Source organism: Macrobrachium nipponense, chromosome 13 (assembly GCF_015104395.2).
Source record: "Macrobrachium nipponense isolate FS-2020 chromosome 13, ASM1510439v2, whole genome shotgun sequence".
Taxonomy (NCBI): Eukaryota; Metazoa; Arthropoda; class Malacostraca; order Decapoda; family Palaemonidae; genus Macrobrachium; species Macrobrachium nipponense.
The window spans coordinates 90,496,393-90,514,279 of NC_087206.1; the positions used below are offsets into that span (position 1 = coordinate 90,496,393).

A 17,887-nucleotide genomic window follows, 5' to 3' on the forward strand; every position below is an offset into this window, starting at 1 on the left:
AAATCGATACCAAAGGATTGGAAAAAATCAAGAGAACTAAGAGTACCATGTAACAAATTTTGTAATCCTACAAAAGAACTCCACTCAGATATAAAGCTATAAGTAAAATTATTTGACTGAACATTATAGAAAAGGGTTTATATGATATACCTATACGATGTAGTAGAGATGCAATAATTTGAGAAATCTGAGATAATCTGAAAGTTTACTGAGATCATTTGAGAAATTTAATGAGACAGTCTGAGAAATTTAGTGAGATAACATGAGAAATTTACTAAGATATGTGATTTGAGAAGGTTACCGAGATGATTTGAGAAATTTATGTTTTTTGTTTGTTTTTGTATTTATCTCCAAGGCATTGGTATTCAACATGGTATCCCATGCAGCTATTTTGTGGAATTATGAGTGCCTGTTTCCCATAGGAAAGGCAGACAGCACCACAAGATTGGAAAAAATCAAGAGAATCAATTTAGGAAAAAAAGGTTGTTTCATCTAGTAGTAAACTGACAGGCATCCACTTGTAAGAACTCTATGAGTCAGGCTAGGGTATATGTATACTATCAGGCACAAAGTTTTAAATGAGTCATTGGCACACTGGTCTATTTGTTTGATGAAAATGCTTCAGAGATCATTTGCCATCGGCTAATGATAATGTCATTTTGCAGAATGACTTAGGGTGGCACATTTGATTAAGCATTGGAAAGTCACCAGTAATGAATTTGGCAGTATAAATGAACAAGGTCACAATATCTGCATACTACCAGTATTGGTAACTATATGAAAGCAATTGATATTACGCTGAGGAAAAGTTATTGCAATAAGATAGAAACAAAAGTAATACTGTACATAGGCAACATGTAAAATCAGAATGCAGTATTATTTAGAGCCAAAATTTAACATGAATTGCACATTAAAGTATTGATCACCAGTAGCCTACCTAACTTGACCTAGGAGCTATGATCCCAGCTAGGGGTTCTAGCTCAAAATCTCCATTATATACCTTCTTGAGGCTCTCATCTTACCTGCCTACAACTGGCTTCGACATAAAAACTTATAGTGAGTAGATTTTTTATGTTGACACTATGCACTGGGCCTTGGTGGTACAAGGCATTTTATTACAAAATCTTTCAGAGAAACTTGATTACAGGAAATAAGAGTATCATTAAAATTTAGTTATGAATACCATAAGTGGGCATAACACTACACTGTTTTTACAAGAACATTGCAATTAGTATAGAGTTCAGAGTTAGCTATTCTTCTACGTATATGATTCGTACCATAATGTTTACTGTAATTTTAAATGAGAGGTATAATTAGTGACTTGGTACCTCTACCTGTCAACTCATGTTGGTTTAAATATGTTGGTAAAAGCAATTTGTTGTCTGCAAAGCATGGAAATTATTTTCTGCATTTTGAACAGTATTTACATGCTACGTACTTTTCTCTGTGTTTTTTTTAAATATTATAACAAATGCCAAATTGTGTCCGATATTTATTAATTGTAGTATTTGATTTTTAGGGTGATTTGTGGACACCACAAAATAAATGAAATGAGGGCTGTAATTCTAGCTGCTGGATATGGAACTAGGTATGTTGATTGGAATTTTAGAAATATAGTGATTAGACTTTGTTTGTGTTCATTATTTAGCAAATGTAGTCAGACATTTTTATTCTATTTTTGTTCGCATTAGACATGCCTGCTAATCTTGTACTTTGACATAAAGGGATTTACTTCTGGTTATCCTTAGTATTTGTATCTTTTTGTATTCCTTGCTTTGGGCACTTATTGATTGTTAAAACTCACTGGTATGACCATCACACTACTGGCATGGGCAAGGACTTCTTATATACATACAGTGGTACCTCGAGATACGAAATTAATCCGTTCCGAGGCGGCTTTCGTATCATGAGCTTTTCGTATCTTGAACCGCATTTTACATGTAAAATGGCTAATCTGTTCCAAGCCCTATAAAAACACCCCAGTAAATTTTATAATAAAGCTAATAAAATTGGACCAATAAACAATGGAAACTGACTACAACAAGTTTGGACGACCCATTTTGACCAACTTAATTACGTACTAGTACTAATATGTATGTTACCTGTAAATAAAGTGTATTAGTGTACATGGTATACAAGAAATACTGTACGTACATACGTACGTATGTAGTAAAATGTGGAACCTTACCTTTCGAGTGAGGCTATCTCCAAAAGTGGCAACAGAGGAGGAGGACAAACGGCAGAAAACTTCTTATAGTACGTACACTTAACTTTACGAAACACATTAAAAAATGTCAGGAAACATAAACTAAACTTTAAGAAACACATTAACAAAACTGTAACACTTAACTTTACAAAAAACTTAAAATTAAATTTTCTTTTTTTTCTTTTTTTGATTTTTAAATTTTTTACAAAATTTCAATTTCATCACCACTTTCAACTTTCTGTTTTTTCGTAGTATCAATTGGATCTTCCCTTTTGCTTACTCCTGCTAGTACTAAAGGCCTCTTTAAAAAATAACTATCCAAGGAAGATTGCTTCTGCCTGCTTTTCAAAATGCTCCTGAAATGACTCGGTCAAACGTCATCAAACTGCACAAGCATATGACCTGTGCAAGCCTTTTCGGGGTGTCTTTTCTACAAATGATTGCACCTTATGAAAAGCGCCTCAGCAGCGTAGTTGGTATGGTATTAGCGTTCCACCTCGGTGGTCGCAGGTTCGATTCTCGACCATTCCGTTAAGGAGTGAGAGATGTGTATTTCTGGTGATAGAAGTTCACTCTCGACACGGTTTGGAAGTCACGTTGGTCCGTTGGTCCCATTGCTGAATAACCACTGGTTCCATGCAATGTAAAAGCACCATACAGACAAATTAACAAACTTATGACAAGCAGCTAGGCTGCTAGAGCATCCTTAATTTCTGCCATTGTCATAGGGTCGTCCTCCCCTCCTAGCCACTGCTAGAGAACTCTTCTTGAACGGTGTTATGTTGCATGGCCTCCAACTCCTTCAGGTCATCCGTCGTAAGCTCCTCTTGTCTCCTTGAGAAGGTCATTCATGTCGTCCTCGTCGACGACCAGCCCCATGGACTTGCCGAGTGCAACGATCTCTTCAAGATCTGGTTGCAAAACAGTTTCAGGATCGTCAACTGTTCTGAATCTGCAGCACCAGCTTCAGCCACGTCGAATCCCTCGAAGTCTCGGGCGGATACGGCATCAGGCCAGAGTTTCCTCCCCGAAGAATTCAAGGTTCAGCTCGAAACCTCCTGCCAAGCTTGATCGATGAGTCGGAGGCATATCACAACATCGAAATGCTCCTTCCAAAATTCATGCAAGGTGAGGTTTGTGGTATCGGTGATGTTGAAACATCTCTTGAAAAGATGTTTCGTATACAGCTTCTTGAAGTTCGATAGCACTTACTGGTCCATGGGCTGGAGGAGAGGGGTGGTGTTAGGCGGAAGATAAAGAACCTTGATAAACGAATACCCCTAGGGGCATTGTCCAACATCAGCAGACATTTCAGAGGGAGGTGCTTCTCTTCCAAGAATTTCTTCACTGTCAGGCCGAAACACAGATTTACCCACTCCGTGAACAAAAGTCTCGTCACCCAGGCTTTCGCATTAGCCCTCCACATCACCAGAAGCTTCTCCTTTAGCCCTTTGTGGGCCTTGAAGGCTCGAGGAGTCTCCGAATGTATATAGACAAGTAGGGGCTTCACCTTGCAATCCCCACTGGCGTTGGAACAAAGTGCGAGTGTAAGCCTGTCTTTCATAGGCTTATGCCCGGGTAGCTTCTTCTCTTCCTGCGTGATGTACGTCCAACGAGGCATTTTTTTTCCAAAAAAGGCCAGTCTCATCACAGTTGAAGACTTGCTGAGAACTGTAGCCTTCCTTGATTGTCATCTCGTCGAACGTCTTAATAAAGGCTTCGGCCGCTTTCGTGTCCGAGCTGGCCGCCTCCCCATGCTGCACCACCGAATGGATGCCAGTCCGTTTATGGAATTTTTCGAACCACCCATGAGAAGCTTTGAACTCTGGGGTTGGCGTCGATGTCCCTTCTCCTCCGTTGTCTTCGGCCTGGGCAATCAAATCGCCGAAAATAGTGCTGGCCTTGTGGCAGATTGCCGTCTCTGTTATCGTATCACCAGCGATTTCTTTGTCTTTTATCCAGACAAGAAGTAGCCGTTCCATCTCATCGTGCACGTGGCTCCTCTTGCTAGACAAAATAGTCACGCCCTTGGAAGGTGTAGCTGCTTTGATGGCATCCTTCTGCTTAAGGATGGTGCCTATTGTCGACGGATTTCGGCCGTATTCCTTGGCGATCACACTCAATCGCATGCCAGCTTCATACTTTTTTATTATCTCCATTTTTGTCTCCAAAGAAAGCATCCTCTTCTTCCCTACTTCAACTTTCTTGGGATGCATGACTACTTATATACTGTACGTAATTAAGTTATGTAGTACGTATACGTATGAAGTAAAGTTCTCACACAACACGATGAAGTAGTAATACAATGAAATCACTAACGAATTTACGTTAATAAACGAAATCGTATAGAACAAACAAATTCCTCGTGCTTACGATACCGATGATGCTGCCAAGTGGCTGAAAAAGCACGCCGCTACGTACGATGCATGATAGGATCATGGGAGAGATGCTGACCAATAGGAGAGTAGGATCTTATGGCGGTGACTAGCATCAGGAACCAATGAGAGAGTGGGGGGAGGATGGAGACGAGTCTACTAAGTTGGCGGCGAGCGAGTTTTAAAATTGTTATCGGTGGTCCGGGCGAATCTCGGGACTTTACAGCAACAGCCTTTCGTATCTTGAACAATTTTCGTATGTAGAGCAAAAAAAAATCTTCGTATTTGTTTTCATATCTCAAGTTTACGTAAGTTGAGCCTTTCGTATGTCGAGGTACCACTGTATAAAAACAATTCTCACAGAAAGAGATGAACAGCACTTCTTTGGAGACCACTGTTATGATTCTTAATATTGTAAAAGTTGGTGTTAGGCAGCCTGTGGCACAAGGTCTATCAAGTTTCACCTATTACAGAATTGACCTGACAATTCATTGACCTTAATAAGGCAGTCAAAGGGGATATGAATTAGTAGTCTTTAGCTCTAAACACTGTTTTGAAGATTACACAAGAAATAATTATGTAATAACTGGATCAAAATCAAATCACAGGTTCAAAATTCTAACTTGATGATCTCCTATTGGATGGACATTGCAGAAGAGCTTGGGTGACAGTCACCTCCCTCTTTAAAAGCCATTGGACATTAGAGTATGACACTTTTTGTTCATGAACCTTACCTGCCAGATATATATATAGCTGTATTCTCCGAAGTCCGACAGAATTTCAAAACTCCCGGCACACGCAGTGGTCGGCCAGGTGGTAGTACCCATTCCCGCTGCTTGGAGGCGGGCGCCAGAAACCATTCCCATTTTCTGTCAGATATTTTCTGTCGCCGGTGCAGCCAACAAGTGTTTTCTGCACCTCCGTCATTGGATTTTTGGAACTCTTTTGGTCACTTGAGTATCCCGATTGATTTTTGGTTATTTGATTTGGATCGGTGGTTAGGCATACGCTAATTGTGGATTGGTTTTGAATTTGGCTTGATTTTTCCTTAAACTTAAGATGTCTGGATCTAGTTCGACTAGCGCCAGGGTATGTTGTGTGGAAGAATGCAAGGTTAGGCTACCGAAATCTTCGGTAGACCCTCATACAGTGTGCGCAAATTGTCGGAAACATGTTTGTATGTTTGATGATCGCTGCAATGAATGTGAGAGTATGTCTGATTCTGCGTGGAAGGCGTATGAATCATATGTGTGTAAAATGGAAAGAGATAGGGTAAGGAGGAGTGTAACGCCAGTTACACATCCAGTGGAATTTATCCCTCCTAAACCTGTGATGCCTTCGGGCCCTACATTAGTGTCTGTGGAGGGTAATACCCTATCGATGATTCTGAATCTTTGCGTAGCTGGAATCAAAAGTGCAAGCATTAGAGGTGTAATAGTGCAGTGGTTGCTAGTTGGGATAATGCTCCGAGTGTTGCGGAAGGCGGGTCGGACAACCGATCTGATGTTCCTTCGGCAAGACCTGGGGGCACTTCCCAGGCTTCCAAAGTTCGTAAACGGATCTTGAAAGAGTGTTTTTCGTCATCAGAAACGTCCTCCCCGCGCAGCGGTTGGAGCTTTCGGAAGCGACCGCGCCCTTTGAAGAGGACAAAGACGCTAGATGTCGCACAGGCTGCCGCCGCCTTTGATTCCTCAGAGGAGGACGCTGCACTTCCGTTAGCCCCTTCTGTTTTGCGGTCGTCTCCAGAACAATTCGAAGACTCTCCACCGCAAAAGAGAGCAAAGGTGCAAGATGTCGCACAGGCGGCCGTCACCTTTGGTCTTAGGGAGAAGGACGCTTCACGTCCTTTCTCTTCTTCTGTGTTGCGATCGTCGCCGGAGAGGATGTCTTTTGACGACAATGCTTTTGAGCGGTCCATGTGAGAAGGAGGAGGGCTTCCCCTCGCCCCTCGTCTTCTCACAGGATCAGCCCTAAATCGAAGAAGATTGAGAATTTGCAACATCAAATTGCCTTATTGGTTGCAGAGAAAGAGGAAAAGTCATGTCACATGAGGAAGGATGATAAGCTGCCAGTCAAGAGATCCAGGCAGTCTCCTTCTCATCGCCTTGCTCTTTCTCCTGTTACCTCGCCTTTGAGATTTCGTACACGAAGGTCTGCAGAGCACGACGTTAAGGAGGCAGCGAGACTTGACGCCAGGCCTGACGCTCGGCTGGGCGCTCGGCTCAACGCCGGGCGGGGCGCTCGGCTGGATGCCAAGCGTGACGCTCGGCAGGATGCTCGGCTGGACGCTCGGCTTGACGCCAGGCATGGCGCGCAGCTGGACGCACGACGTAATGTTTCTTCAGACATTCGCCGAGATTCGGAGGATAGTAATGAATCTCAAGAAGGAAACTTGTCGGAGGAATTAACTGAAGAACAATCATCAACAGTATCTTCAGTTGTTCCGATACGTAATACAAACCCTCGGTCCTTTAACAATAGGAAGGTAACTAGCGGCAGCTGGGACGGTCGTAAGCTCGAACAAGGGGAGGGGAGAACGTTAGTTAACTGCTTGTCCGATCGTGCGCGGGCGGTGAAGAATCACTTTTGCTTTCGGCCGCGGGTGTGAAGGACGTGTTCGTCATCGCTCTCTGCCCGCTTCATCGTCGTATGCTTTGTTTATATTGTGTTTTCTACTAATGGTTTGTTTGACTTGAAAATGAAACTGTAAGTACACTGTTTTCATTTTCATTACTTAATTATGAATCAACATGGAGCTATCGCCGTAGAGACGGCGATTTCCGCTCTTTCATGAATTGAACCCTTGAATTATGTCTCGGTGCGAGGGCGGGGCGACTCGCGCCGAGTCATGTATTTTTTGTTTTGGGCGAAAGTGTGTAATTGAAAGATGTAAGTACTCTTTTCATTATATTTTGCCCTGTCGTTCGTTGCCGAGAGCTTGATTGCGCTCGGCACGAACCTCTTATTTTGTATGAATAGAATGCAATGAAAGTGGATTCGCAATGCAGTTTTCTTTTCATTTTCATTTATTAATTGCATCAAATTTAATTTTGGATCAATTTCCGCTCTTACCCGGGAATTAATCCTTACGATTTATTGCTGTGAAAGTGAAAATAGCAAGTGCAGTATTGTTCATTTTCATATATATTTATGATAGCATCATATTATTATGGATCAAGTTTCCGCTCTTACCGGGAATGATCAGCTTTCCCCCTTTAAGTTCTATGAAGTGAATCGCAATTTGTGCAGTATTCTGTTTCATTTTCATATTACTTTTCACTGCTGTGCGGGGGTAGGGGAAGCGAAGGTCTTTGCCAGGAAGTAGTCGGAAAGCTCTCCGCGACTCCCTTGGTATCCGATTCTTCGTCTTCTTTCCTGGCCCCCCGCTCAGCTTCCTCGTATTTTGTTTTGGTTTTTGGGTCTTCCTTGCGTTCGGGCGGGGGTGGGGCATGTCTCCCCCCCCGTGCGTGAGGGCAACCCCTCTTACTAATCTGTCTGTGCTACCGCAGGTGCTACATCCGTGGGAGACGACTTGGACAGGTATGGGCCACTGCGGCTGCAGGGCGTGCCTAGCATCCACGATCTGCTGCAGCGTCTAGCGAGGTCTGGGGCGGTGACCTTGGAGTGGTCTCCACTACAACCTTCACGGCCGCTTATGCTGCTTCCCCCCGCTGGTCTACACTCCCCATGCTGTGTCGGTGACGCCGTCTGCCGCTTCTAGGGCGGTCGCCGCCGTACCGAGGAGGGGTATGCCGCCGCCGCCTGTGTTTTCTTCGTGTTGCCTGCCCCAGACTTCCGCTGTTCCAGCAGCTCGCCCCTGGACCGGCCGCCAGTACCAGGTTCCCGCTGGCTGCCGATGATTCTACGAGGCGATGGTGGCCTGCCGTACCTGTCTTTGATGTGGTTCCCGCTACTGGCTTGGCTGTCCCTTCTGTGTTACCGCTGCCGCTGTTCCTGCCGCTCCTGAGCTGGTTGCTGTTCCTGTCGCTCCTGGTTCTGCGCCTGTCCATGCTGGTCCTGCCCATGGTGTGTCTTCCCCAGTCCCAGGTCCTTCCGGACAGGTGCAGTCGGGCAGTGTTGCTTCGGCAATAGGCCCGACTCCGGCCTGGATGGAGGACTGACGACTGTCCTGCGTGAGCTGACGAAGAAGAGGAAGGTGTCATCTTCGTCTTCGTCTGTTGCTGCCTCTTCCCCTTCGACTTCTAAGGCCCATAAGCCGAAGAAGAAGAAGGCTGCCTCCCCCCCCTAAGAAGTCTCCTTCGGGAAATTCTAAGGGCCCGTCCCACCTCGGTGGGACGGGGGTCCTTCTGCTGGTCCTCCTGCTCCTTCGGGAGCGGGGCCCGTCTCCCCTTCCGTAAGGAAGAGATAGACGGGGGGGACCAGAGGAGTATCGGTTAGCTCTGGTTACTTCCTCGCTGGTGCTAGCGGCGATGCCGCTACGCCAGGTTCGGCTCGGTCTCTCGTTCGCGGGAGATCCCGAGTGTACGCTCTCCCTCGGGAGACCGTGCAGCCAAAGTTTCGGCGCCAGAGTTCGCTCGGCGCCAAGACCACGGCACGGAGCAGAAGGCTGGCGAGAACCGCTCAGGTGACTCTCGCCAGGCCAGCGGGCCGCTCTCGCAGCGACCAGCTGGTAACCGGGTTTGGTATATTCCCCTAAGAAGACTCCTTCGGGAACTTCGAAGGGCTCGTCACACTCCGGTGTGACGGGGGGGTTCTTCTGCTGGGTCCTCCTGTTCCTTCTGGGAACGGGGCCGTCTCCCCTCTGAGAAGAAGAAGAAGACGGGGACCAAGGGTGTGCTGGCTACCGCTGGTACACCCTCGCCTGGTCTTGGCAGCTCTGCTGCTAAGCCAGGTACCGGCTCGGTTTCTCGTCCGCGAGAGAAGTTCCGAGTGTACGGTCTCCTTCGGTGTGACCGTGCAGCCAAAGTTAAGACGCCTGAGTTCGCTCAGCGTCATGACCGAGGCACGGAGCAGAAGACTGTCGAGAGCCGCTCAGGTGACTCTCGCCAGGCCAGCGGCCAGCTCTCGTAGCGACCAGCCTGGTACTCGGGGTGGACGTGACGGTCTCTGACTGGCCACGGGTTGAGGCTGGGAAGGGGTCCCCCAGGTCCCCTCGACCGACGGTACCAGCCTCGGCTGGTACCAGCGGTTTGACGTGCCCGCGAGGACGCTCACCGGTCTCACCACGAAAGTGAGCTCTGCAGGTCACCTGACCGCCGCTCCCACAGGGGACCGGGCGGATACGGTGACCAGCAGCAGCTCGTCTGACGCACGGGACCGGGGTCGACGTGCTCAGTCGAGCCGCTCGCCACACGCCCGGTGAGCGGCAACGGCCAGGCCTGCAGATCGATCCCCACCGCGGGTTGGTGATCGGCTGCAGCCACCCCCCACGTACGCTGTCCTGCCAGCGAGAGCGGGGGGGGAGCGTCAGGTCTGTCTCTCCACTACCTTCAACTTCCTTGGGCTACACCGGGAAGAGTGAGGTAGCTAGGAGTGATCGTGAGAGGTGCGCCGCTCACGATCCCTTCACGACGCCGCACGTGCCACGTATGGTCTTAGGACCAACCAGGACGTACGCGCAAGTGATTGGAGGCGACAGTCAGAGGGGGAGGGGTAGCGTCAGTCTGTCTCTCCGATACCCTTCAACTTCCTCGGCATACGCCAGGAAGAGCGAGGTATATAGGAGTGATCGTGAGAGATGCGCCGCTCACGATCCCGTCACGACGCCGCACGTGCCAGGTATGGTTCTTAGGACCAACCAGGACGTACGCGCAAGTGATTGGAGGCAACTGTCAGGGATCTGTTGCTGGTCCTTCTGCTGAAGGAGGAGGGTCCTGGGAGCTGCTCTTGTTGGAGGGACTGGATGGTCTACTCCTCAAGACGCTGTAACTTCGAGATTCAGAGTAACTTTGCCCAGGTTATTGCACTGATTCGTCAGCACAACGACCTGGGGGAAGGATCGCCGCTCCCACCAGCAGAGCCATGTCTCTGCTCGAGTCGTTTTGGGGCACGAGAGGGAACCCAAACCGACGGTGGGTTTGCCGCGATCGGAGCTTGCCGATCCTGTCTTGAACCAGAGTCTCTTGTCCTCCGGACAAGAAGGCTCTCTCAGTTCGGCCAGGCCTCGATCAAGCTACTTCCACCTCCTATACTGCGACAGCGGCGTTTTCTACGTGTCTTCGGACACCGTATTTAATACTCTTCGGTCCTCCTGAGAGGTTCGACTCTCGAAGGGACTGGAATGAGTCGGAGGACGGTATCGGATCTCTCCTGTAGGTGTCGATCAAGCCCCACCCAGACGACGTTCACAGTGGCGGCAGACCCCTTACTACAGTGAGGTTCGTTAACCCTCATCGGGGAAAACGTTTTTCTCCTGAGATCCGTTTGCCCGGACTTCTCGAGAGGCCATCGCCGAAGGCGATGGCGTCCTACTCTTACTCCAACTGCTAGTTCCCACTGGGAAGGCGAGCGGGAGTATCAATTCCTCCCCATTCCCTCTCTCCTTACGGATTACGAGGGAAAGGGGAGGGATCCTACAGAGGACATTTCTCTGTAGGATTCAAGTGGGGACTCGCTAACCGGGGGACCATTCGGGTCCTACCGACGTAAAAGGCCCCGGTCTTTTGAGGAGGGATCCTGACCCATTCTCGATTTCTACGGGAACCAGAGGACCACAGCCGATACGTTTGACGAATTTGGTGGGGGTTTCCAGTACTGCTTAGAATTCTATGGAATTCTAGCGCATTCAGAGGTTAGGTTTCTTACGATCCCCAAACACTTAGGCGAGACCCACGGTCCAAAGTGAGCGAGACACGAGAATACCCGATATGTTACCACGATAATCGGGAACCTCGCTTATGCTCAAATTCGGAATTTCTAGCATTAGGAGAAGATTGCTGCTGAAAGAAGACTATCTCACAGTAGGCGACCAACCTGGAATAGAGAAGAAACGGACGGGAATATCCAGTTAGGCTTGAACTATCGTCTTAGTATTCTGTTCACCATTGAAGCTTTCCTTCGAGGAGGATTCTTCACTCTCTGTTTGTGTAGTAGAGACCGAAGGTGGTCGATCTCCAATCCTTATTTGTTTCTTGAAGGAAAGAAATTTAGGATGGAGTTGTTGTTCAGAATACTACAAAATAGACTAAGTTATATGTACCTCGCGACATGATTCTGTAAGCAGTGAATGGTTTTTTTCCGAGGGGTTTAGGCGCATATCCTGGTATTCTACGGATTGCGACTTAGACGAAAAGTATTCTAATTTGAACTGCAACTCGGGTTGCCTGCAACCTCAAGGAGTTTCCAGTTTCAATTTTATATACGGATGGTGTTGTAACAACAACACCATTTAAGCTTTGATATTACCGAAATTCGTTCGCATAAACTATAATTGCTCGAGCATATCTTTTTATGCTCGGTTGTCTAGAAGAACGCATGCCTTCGTGAAAGGATTACTTGGCAACTTCAGCGATGACGAGTCCCCCAGCGACAGCTAACTGACGTATTGAATGCCCGAGGCATTTCAGTACCAGCTGCCGCTTGAGATGGACGGTTGGTTATGTCTTCTCAATTGCTCTGATTGCAATACCAACCGTACCCTGCCCAACAATCACGGACGTAAGTCTCTGATTAACGGGGATTCTCGATACATGAATGACATCTACTGCTGTGACGCTAGTATTCATCGTCTTCGGTATTGCACGAAGAATTTTAAACAGAGATACTTTCGACTTATCTTCTGTTTACCGCACGGTAACAAATGCTGTAATAGTCTCTTGCTGCATCGATATCTGATTAATGCGAATGATTTTTTGCGGAATCTGAGAGTGTCCTCAAAATATCTTGGATTCGGAGGTGTGCAATGTTCATTGTTCACCCGGAATAGCAGATGTATGAAGAAATCGCCTTACTCCCACAATGCCAGCTCTACTTCCAAAGTTCAGCAAAATGAGAAGCAGTTCTTCAAGCGGCTCTCCCCTGTGTTTCATTACTGAAGAACGCCCGACTTTCACTGCACAACGGACAGCAATGAAAAATGGCGGTTAGCGTTTTCTAGTCATTTGTAAGCACAGGTTTAGAATCTTGAGATTTCCTCTCTCGATTCAGCTAGAGACGTAGGTTGCATCATGCTTACCTTCGTACTTCAACGTCACATAGTGTTGTCTCCTTAAGCTGAGATTCAAGTCTATGGAGATTTTCTGCCATCAGGGACCTCGGGCTTTTAGGCCAATTGACTTTCGCCTTTGAGCTTATGCAATTAAGAGACTCATCGCAGCGCCGTCAGGCATCGGTGAATAACAATATTTTATTTGTTTAGTATCTTCAGCATAACTCTTAAAGGGCGAAGGTCACGGTGACTTACCCCGGAGCTTGGACCACTGCCTTATGATCCGAACCAGTCAGTCGGCAGCTGTAAGAGCGCCCCGAGTCAGTTTACGAACTATGCTGTGATTAGTTCGGTTGTTCCAGAGCACTCATTACTGCGTCTTAATAGATTGTGAGTAGAGTACTGTACAATAACCAAAGTCGAGAAGAGGGATAGGTCATATGACTATGTCCCCTTCTTTTCGTACTAGGTAACTGCATGACTTCTCTCGAGGAAGTCAAGCACAAAGGGATGGGGATTTGTTGACGCTCGATTTCGTACCGATCTTCGTAGCGTAAGACTCAGAAAAACCCTTCGCGTAACTGACGATTGGTTCGAGCCTTCACAATACCCTCCTAAGGGGGACTTCACGCCTCGATACGAAGGCTATGCTGCTTTGTCCCTGTGAAGGCGCGGACGGAGCCCGTCTGAAAGAAACTTCAACACCCAGGATGAGTGTGGACGCTCTTCATCATTTCCTCGCGTTCCGCAAAGAAACTTCTCCGTGGCGCAGGTAATGAAGGCAGGCGCCGGGTCCAACCGGACCGCATGCACCTCCTTCTACCTTCGGGATATTGGCCACAGTTCCTTGGATACTTTTTCTTGGGAACCCGTGTTGGTGCTCAACACGTTGTGTAGTTACCCAGACCCTCGCAGGCTGAACAGCCATCGAGTCCTGGCTGTGACCGTACGAATGGATGAGGATATGAAGCGTGGACTGGACTCCTCTTCCATCTTTTTCTTCCTCTACCTCGGGGTAGAGGGACACGGTCGTCACCCTGACTGGGTATAAGACGAGATGCAGTGTGAGCTACTCAACTTAGAGACCATCCTATCCCTTTCAGTAGGATAGGAGTAATATCCACCACTTCCTCCAAACAAGAGGAGGAAACAGAAACGACAAATAAAATTAGATGACAACAGGAAGGGAAATTTATCATTAGATACACTTTGATTAATTATAACATATCTACTGAAGATTAATTAACATGCCAATTTGAGGACAAAACTCTAATTTTATGATGTTCTGCTCCCAAACTAGGAACAAGTTCTTGCTTGCTGGTCCGAAGAGTATACGCTTGCCTCTATCTTAGTACTTGGCCCAGAGGTATGACCATTGATCTGCGTTGCAACCCCCGATCAATCGGACAGAGGTTTTTGATCCCTCCCTTGATCTTACGGACCATGGGAGCAATCAGGGTGGACGGAAACCCAGTTGTTCACCAAAAGACTTCAGATTCCTCCCACCAAGAAGGAGTCCTCCTATTGTTAAAGGGACAGAGGGTTTGTATTAACGATCGGAACAAAATGACAATTGGTCGAAATTGCATTTTTCTAACTATACAAAACCTGAGGTCCTTTACATATAGTCCCACCTCACTGCCACCCTCAGCTCATGCAACTTTGGCATGGGCCTAAAGCAAAAGTGATTCTTTCACCTCTCGGACGCTGCGGGCGCGCGCACGATCGGGACAAGCAGTTAACTACCGTTCTCCCTTGTTCGAAGCTTACGACCGTCCCAGCTGCCGCTACTAGTTACCTTTCCTATTGTTAAAGGACCTAGGTTTGTATATTAGGAAAAATGCAATTTCGACAAATTGTCATTTCCCAGGTTTTCATACATTCAACTACCTGTCAGTATATTACATAGCTATCGACTCCGTGTCCCGACAGAATTCGAATTTCACGGCCCCCACGCTAACAGGTAGGTCAGTGATCTACCGGCCTGCGCTGGGTTGAAGGACTAGGAACATTCCCGTTTCTAATTCAGATTCTCTCTGTCGCTGGAAATGAATCATAGGTTTACTTTCCCTCCTGATTTGATTTTCGTGTTCACGCCTCGATCGTTCTGGGCCGACTTTTACAGGGAATACTGGATCGGTGGTTCGCATACGCTTTAATAAATTTTTAATAACTTTAAATGAATTAACTTCGAAGTTGTTCCAACACGGCATACAAACCTTCGGTCCTTTACACTAGAAGGGTACTAGCGGCAGCTTGGATAGGTCGTAGCTTTCAAACAAGGGAGTCGTTAGTTAACTGCTTGTCGGACAGGCGCGCGCGGCCGCGACTGGGAAGGTAAACAAAAACACTTTTGCTTTCGGCCTGCTGGCGTGTAGAGTGTATCCATCGCTCTCGCCCGCGTTCATCGTCGTTGCTTTCGCATGGTTGTGTTTTTCTTTTCTAATTTATCTAAGGAAAAACTGAATGTAAGTACAATCATTTCATTATTATGTCCATTGAATCAATTGTGAATTAAAAGGATCTTGGTTTTCTCCATGCCTCCGATTACCCGAGTCGCCGGGATGAAGCGGCGTCAAGTGCGAGGAATTCATTTTCACCAGAACTGAGCCTCGTATTGTGTATGCTCGTGCCAGAGGGAGGAGAGGACGAGCGCCGCTCGAGCTGATATTTTGGTGGAAATGTGTAGATGAAAATCGTAAGTAAGTGCCCTTTTCATTTATATTTTTTTGACCTGTATGCTCGTTGCCCGAGCGATTGCGCTCGGCACGAAAACTTATTCTGTATGAAGTGGAATCGCAAGTACGTATTCTTTTTCATTTCATATATTTATTTGGATTGTAGCAATACTCAATTTTGGATCAGTTCCGCTCTTACCGGAAAATTGATCCTTTCCACTATGTTTATTTGAATTGAAGTGAAACGCAAGTGCAGTTCTTTTTCATTTCATATTTTAGTGAGATGCATGTATTTAACTGGTTAGATCAATGTTTCCGCTCCTATTTCCCCGGGAATGATCCCTTCCCCTTTTTATTTTGTATGAAGTGAAATCGCAAGCGCAGTATCTTTTTCATTTTCATATATATTTGATTGCATCAATTCATATGGATCAAGGTTTCCGTTCATAATCCGGGAATGGTCCTTTTTACCCTTGCGTCGGTACCGAGTGCGCAAATGCGCTCGATCCGAGCCCTTATTCATGTGAAGTGAATAGTATGCAAGATTCTTTTCATTTTAATTCCTTTTATTATGATTGCTCAATATTATTGGTTCAAGTCGCTCAGTCAGGGAATGATCTTATGCCCTTTCTTTCGGGCCGCAGGGACACGATTGCTCTCGGGCTCTTATTATTATTGTTGGGTACATGGGTTGCTGGTGCGGGGGTGGGGAACAAGATCCCCCCCCCCCCCACACCCCCCCCCCGCTCAGCTCCCACAGAGGCCCTTCCATTCGGGGGGGGAGGTTATGGGGTCTTCCTCCTCGCCCGATCCGATCCGAGCGCGGGGAGGCGCTCGGTGCCCGATATACAATGTTTCGGGTCTTCACTCTTTCGTTTTTTTTTTGGTGTGGGCTCACGCCCGCAGCTCATGAGGGGACTTCCCCACCCACTAATCACTATAATGTTATTTCTGCAGGTGCTACGCCACGAGGGGGACCTTGGTGAGGTAGGGGCGCCTTCATTTGCAGGGCGTGCTAGTGTCAGGGGCGCGGTTCTATGTCTGGCCTACTGTGGTCACCCATGGAGTGGTGAACCACGTTCCAGGTGACGACGTCCCTCCTCACCTGTATGTACTCGCCTCACGTGGTAACAGTCTTGCCTACAGCCGCTGTGAAGTGCCGCTCGCACGTACCGAGGGGGTGGCGTGCCGCCGCAGCTCGTGTTGCCGCCGCTGCCGAGACCACACCTTCCGCCTGCCTAGAGCTCGCCCTGGGACCTGACGCCGGTACCAGGATGTTGCTCGGCTGCTGCTCCACTTCTGTGTTTTCGGTGCGCTGCCGTACTGCCGATTTGGGCTGACTGTCACATGCGTTGCTGCGTGGCTGTCCCTGCCGTTGCTGCGTGCTGGCTGTCCCTGCCGTTGCTGCGCTGGCTTCCTTACCGATGTGTGGCTGGCTGTGCTGCTGTTCTGAGATGCCCATTACCTGCTGACGTCGTCCCCTGTTCGTGGTGGTACTACCCCCAGACGTTCGGTCTGTCTGTACTGGTGCGTCCGGGCCCTGGGCTTCGGCTACAGCAAGCCCTGGCTCCGCCCTGGATAGCAGATATTACGTCTGTCCTGAGGAAGCGACAAAGAAGAGGAGGAAGTGTCGTCGTCGTCGTCTTCACTTCTTATCGTCGTCGGCTGCCGCCTTTCCCCTTCGGACTTCTAAGGCTTGACAGCCGAGGAAGAGGTTGGCCTCTCCTCCTAAAGAAGTCCCCTCGGAGTTCTCGGGACCCGTCTCACCTCGGTGGGACGGGAGGGTTCCTTCCGCTGGTCCTCCTGCTCCTTCGGGAGCGGGGCCCGTACTCTTCTTCCGCAAGGAAGAGACTACGGGGACCAGAGGGGTGGTTACCGGCTAACACTGGTACTTCTCGCCTGTGTCAGTGGTTCTGCCACTCATCAGGGTCCGTTCTCCGGCCTCTCGGTTCGCGGGAGGCTCTACCGAGTGTCGGTCGCCTACCCAGCAGAACCGTGCAGCCAGGAACCAGACCTCGAGCACGCTCAGCGGTTCATGTCACGGCACGAGGCGGAAAAGACTGGTGACAGCCGCTCACGCGACTCTCAACAGACAAGCTCTCGCTCTCGCGGCAACCAGCTGGCTAACCGGGGACGTACGGTCCACGGGACGGCCACGGGCTGAGGCTGGGGAAGAGGTCCCCCCGGTCGCCGTGCAGCCACGGCTGGAACACGACGTGACGTGCGTCGAGGACAGCACGGTCTCACTGTGACAGTGGAAGCATGGCCGGTCGCCCGATGACCGTCGCTCTCACAGAGAGCGATCGGGTACGGCAACCAGCACCAGCTCTTCTGACACTCGAGATCGGGGCCGGCTGTGCTCAGTCAGCCGTTCTCCACAGCGAGACGGTTCGACCAGGCCTGCAGCTCGCATCGCCACCGCGGGTGACGATAGCCTGCAGCCCTCCAAGCCTGCTGGTTCTGCCGCGAGGGGAGGGAGCGTCAGGTCTGACTCTTCCCGTACCTTCAACCTCCTCAGGTT

At 48.4% G+C, this 17,887-nt stretch overlaps 1 protein-coding gene across 4 annotated transcripts in view; it reads left to right on the top strand.

Annotated features, from left to right (window-relative positions):
- LOC135225197 (UTP--glucose-1-phosphate uridylyltransferase-like) overlaps positions 1-17,887 on the top strand; it is a 128,728-nt gene that overhangs the window by 9,763 nt on the left and 101,078 nt on the right. For 3 of the 4 annotated variants that reach the window (XM_064264502.1, XM_064264500.1, XM_064264499.1), the window contains exon 2: positions 1,520-1,588. The exons of the other annotated variant lie outside the window; for it this stretch is intronic. In XM_064264502.1, the coding sequence (XP_064120572.1) occupies positions 1,551-1,588 (38 nt within the window). In that variant the 5' untranslated portion in view covers positions 1,520-1,550. The remainder of the gene's footprint in view (positions 1-1,519; positions 1,589-17,887) is intronic. 4 annotated transcript variants of the gene reach the window in all.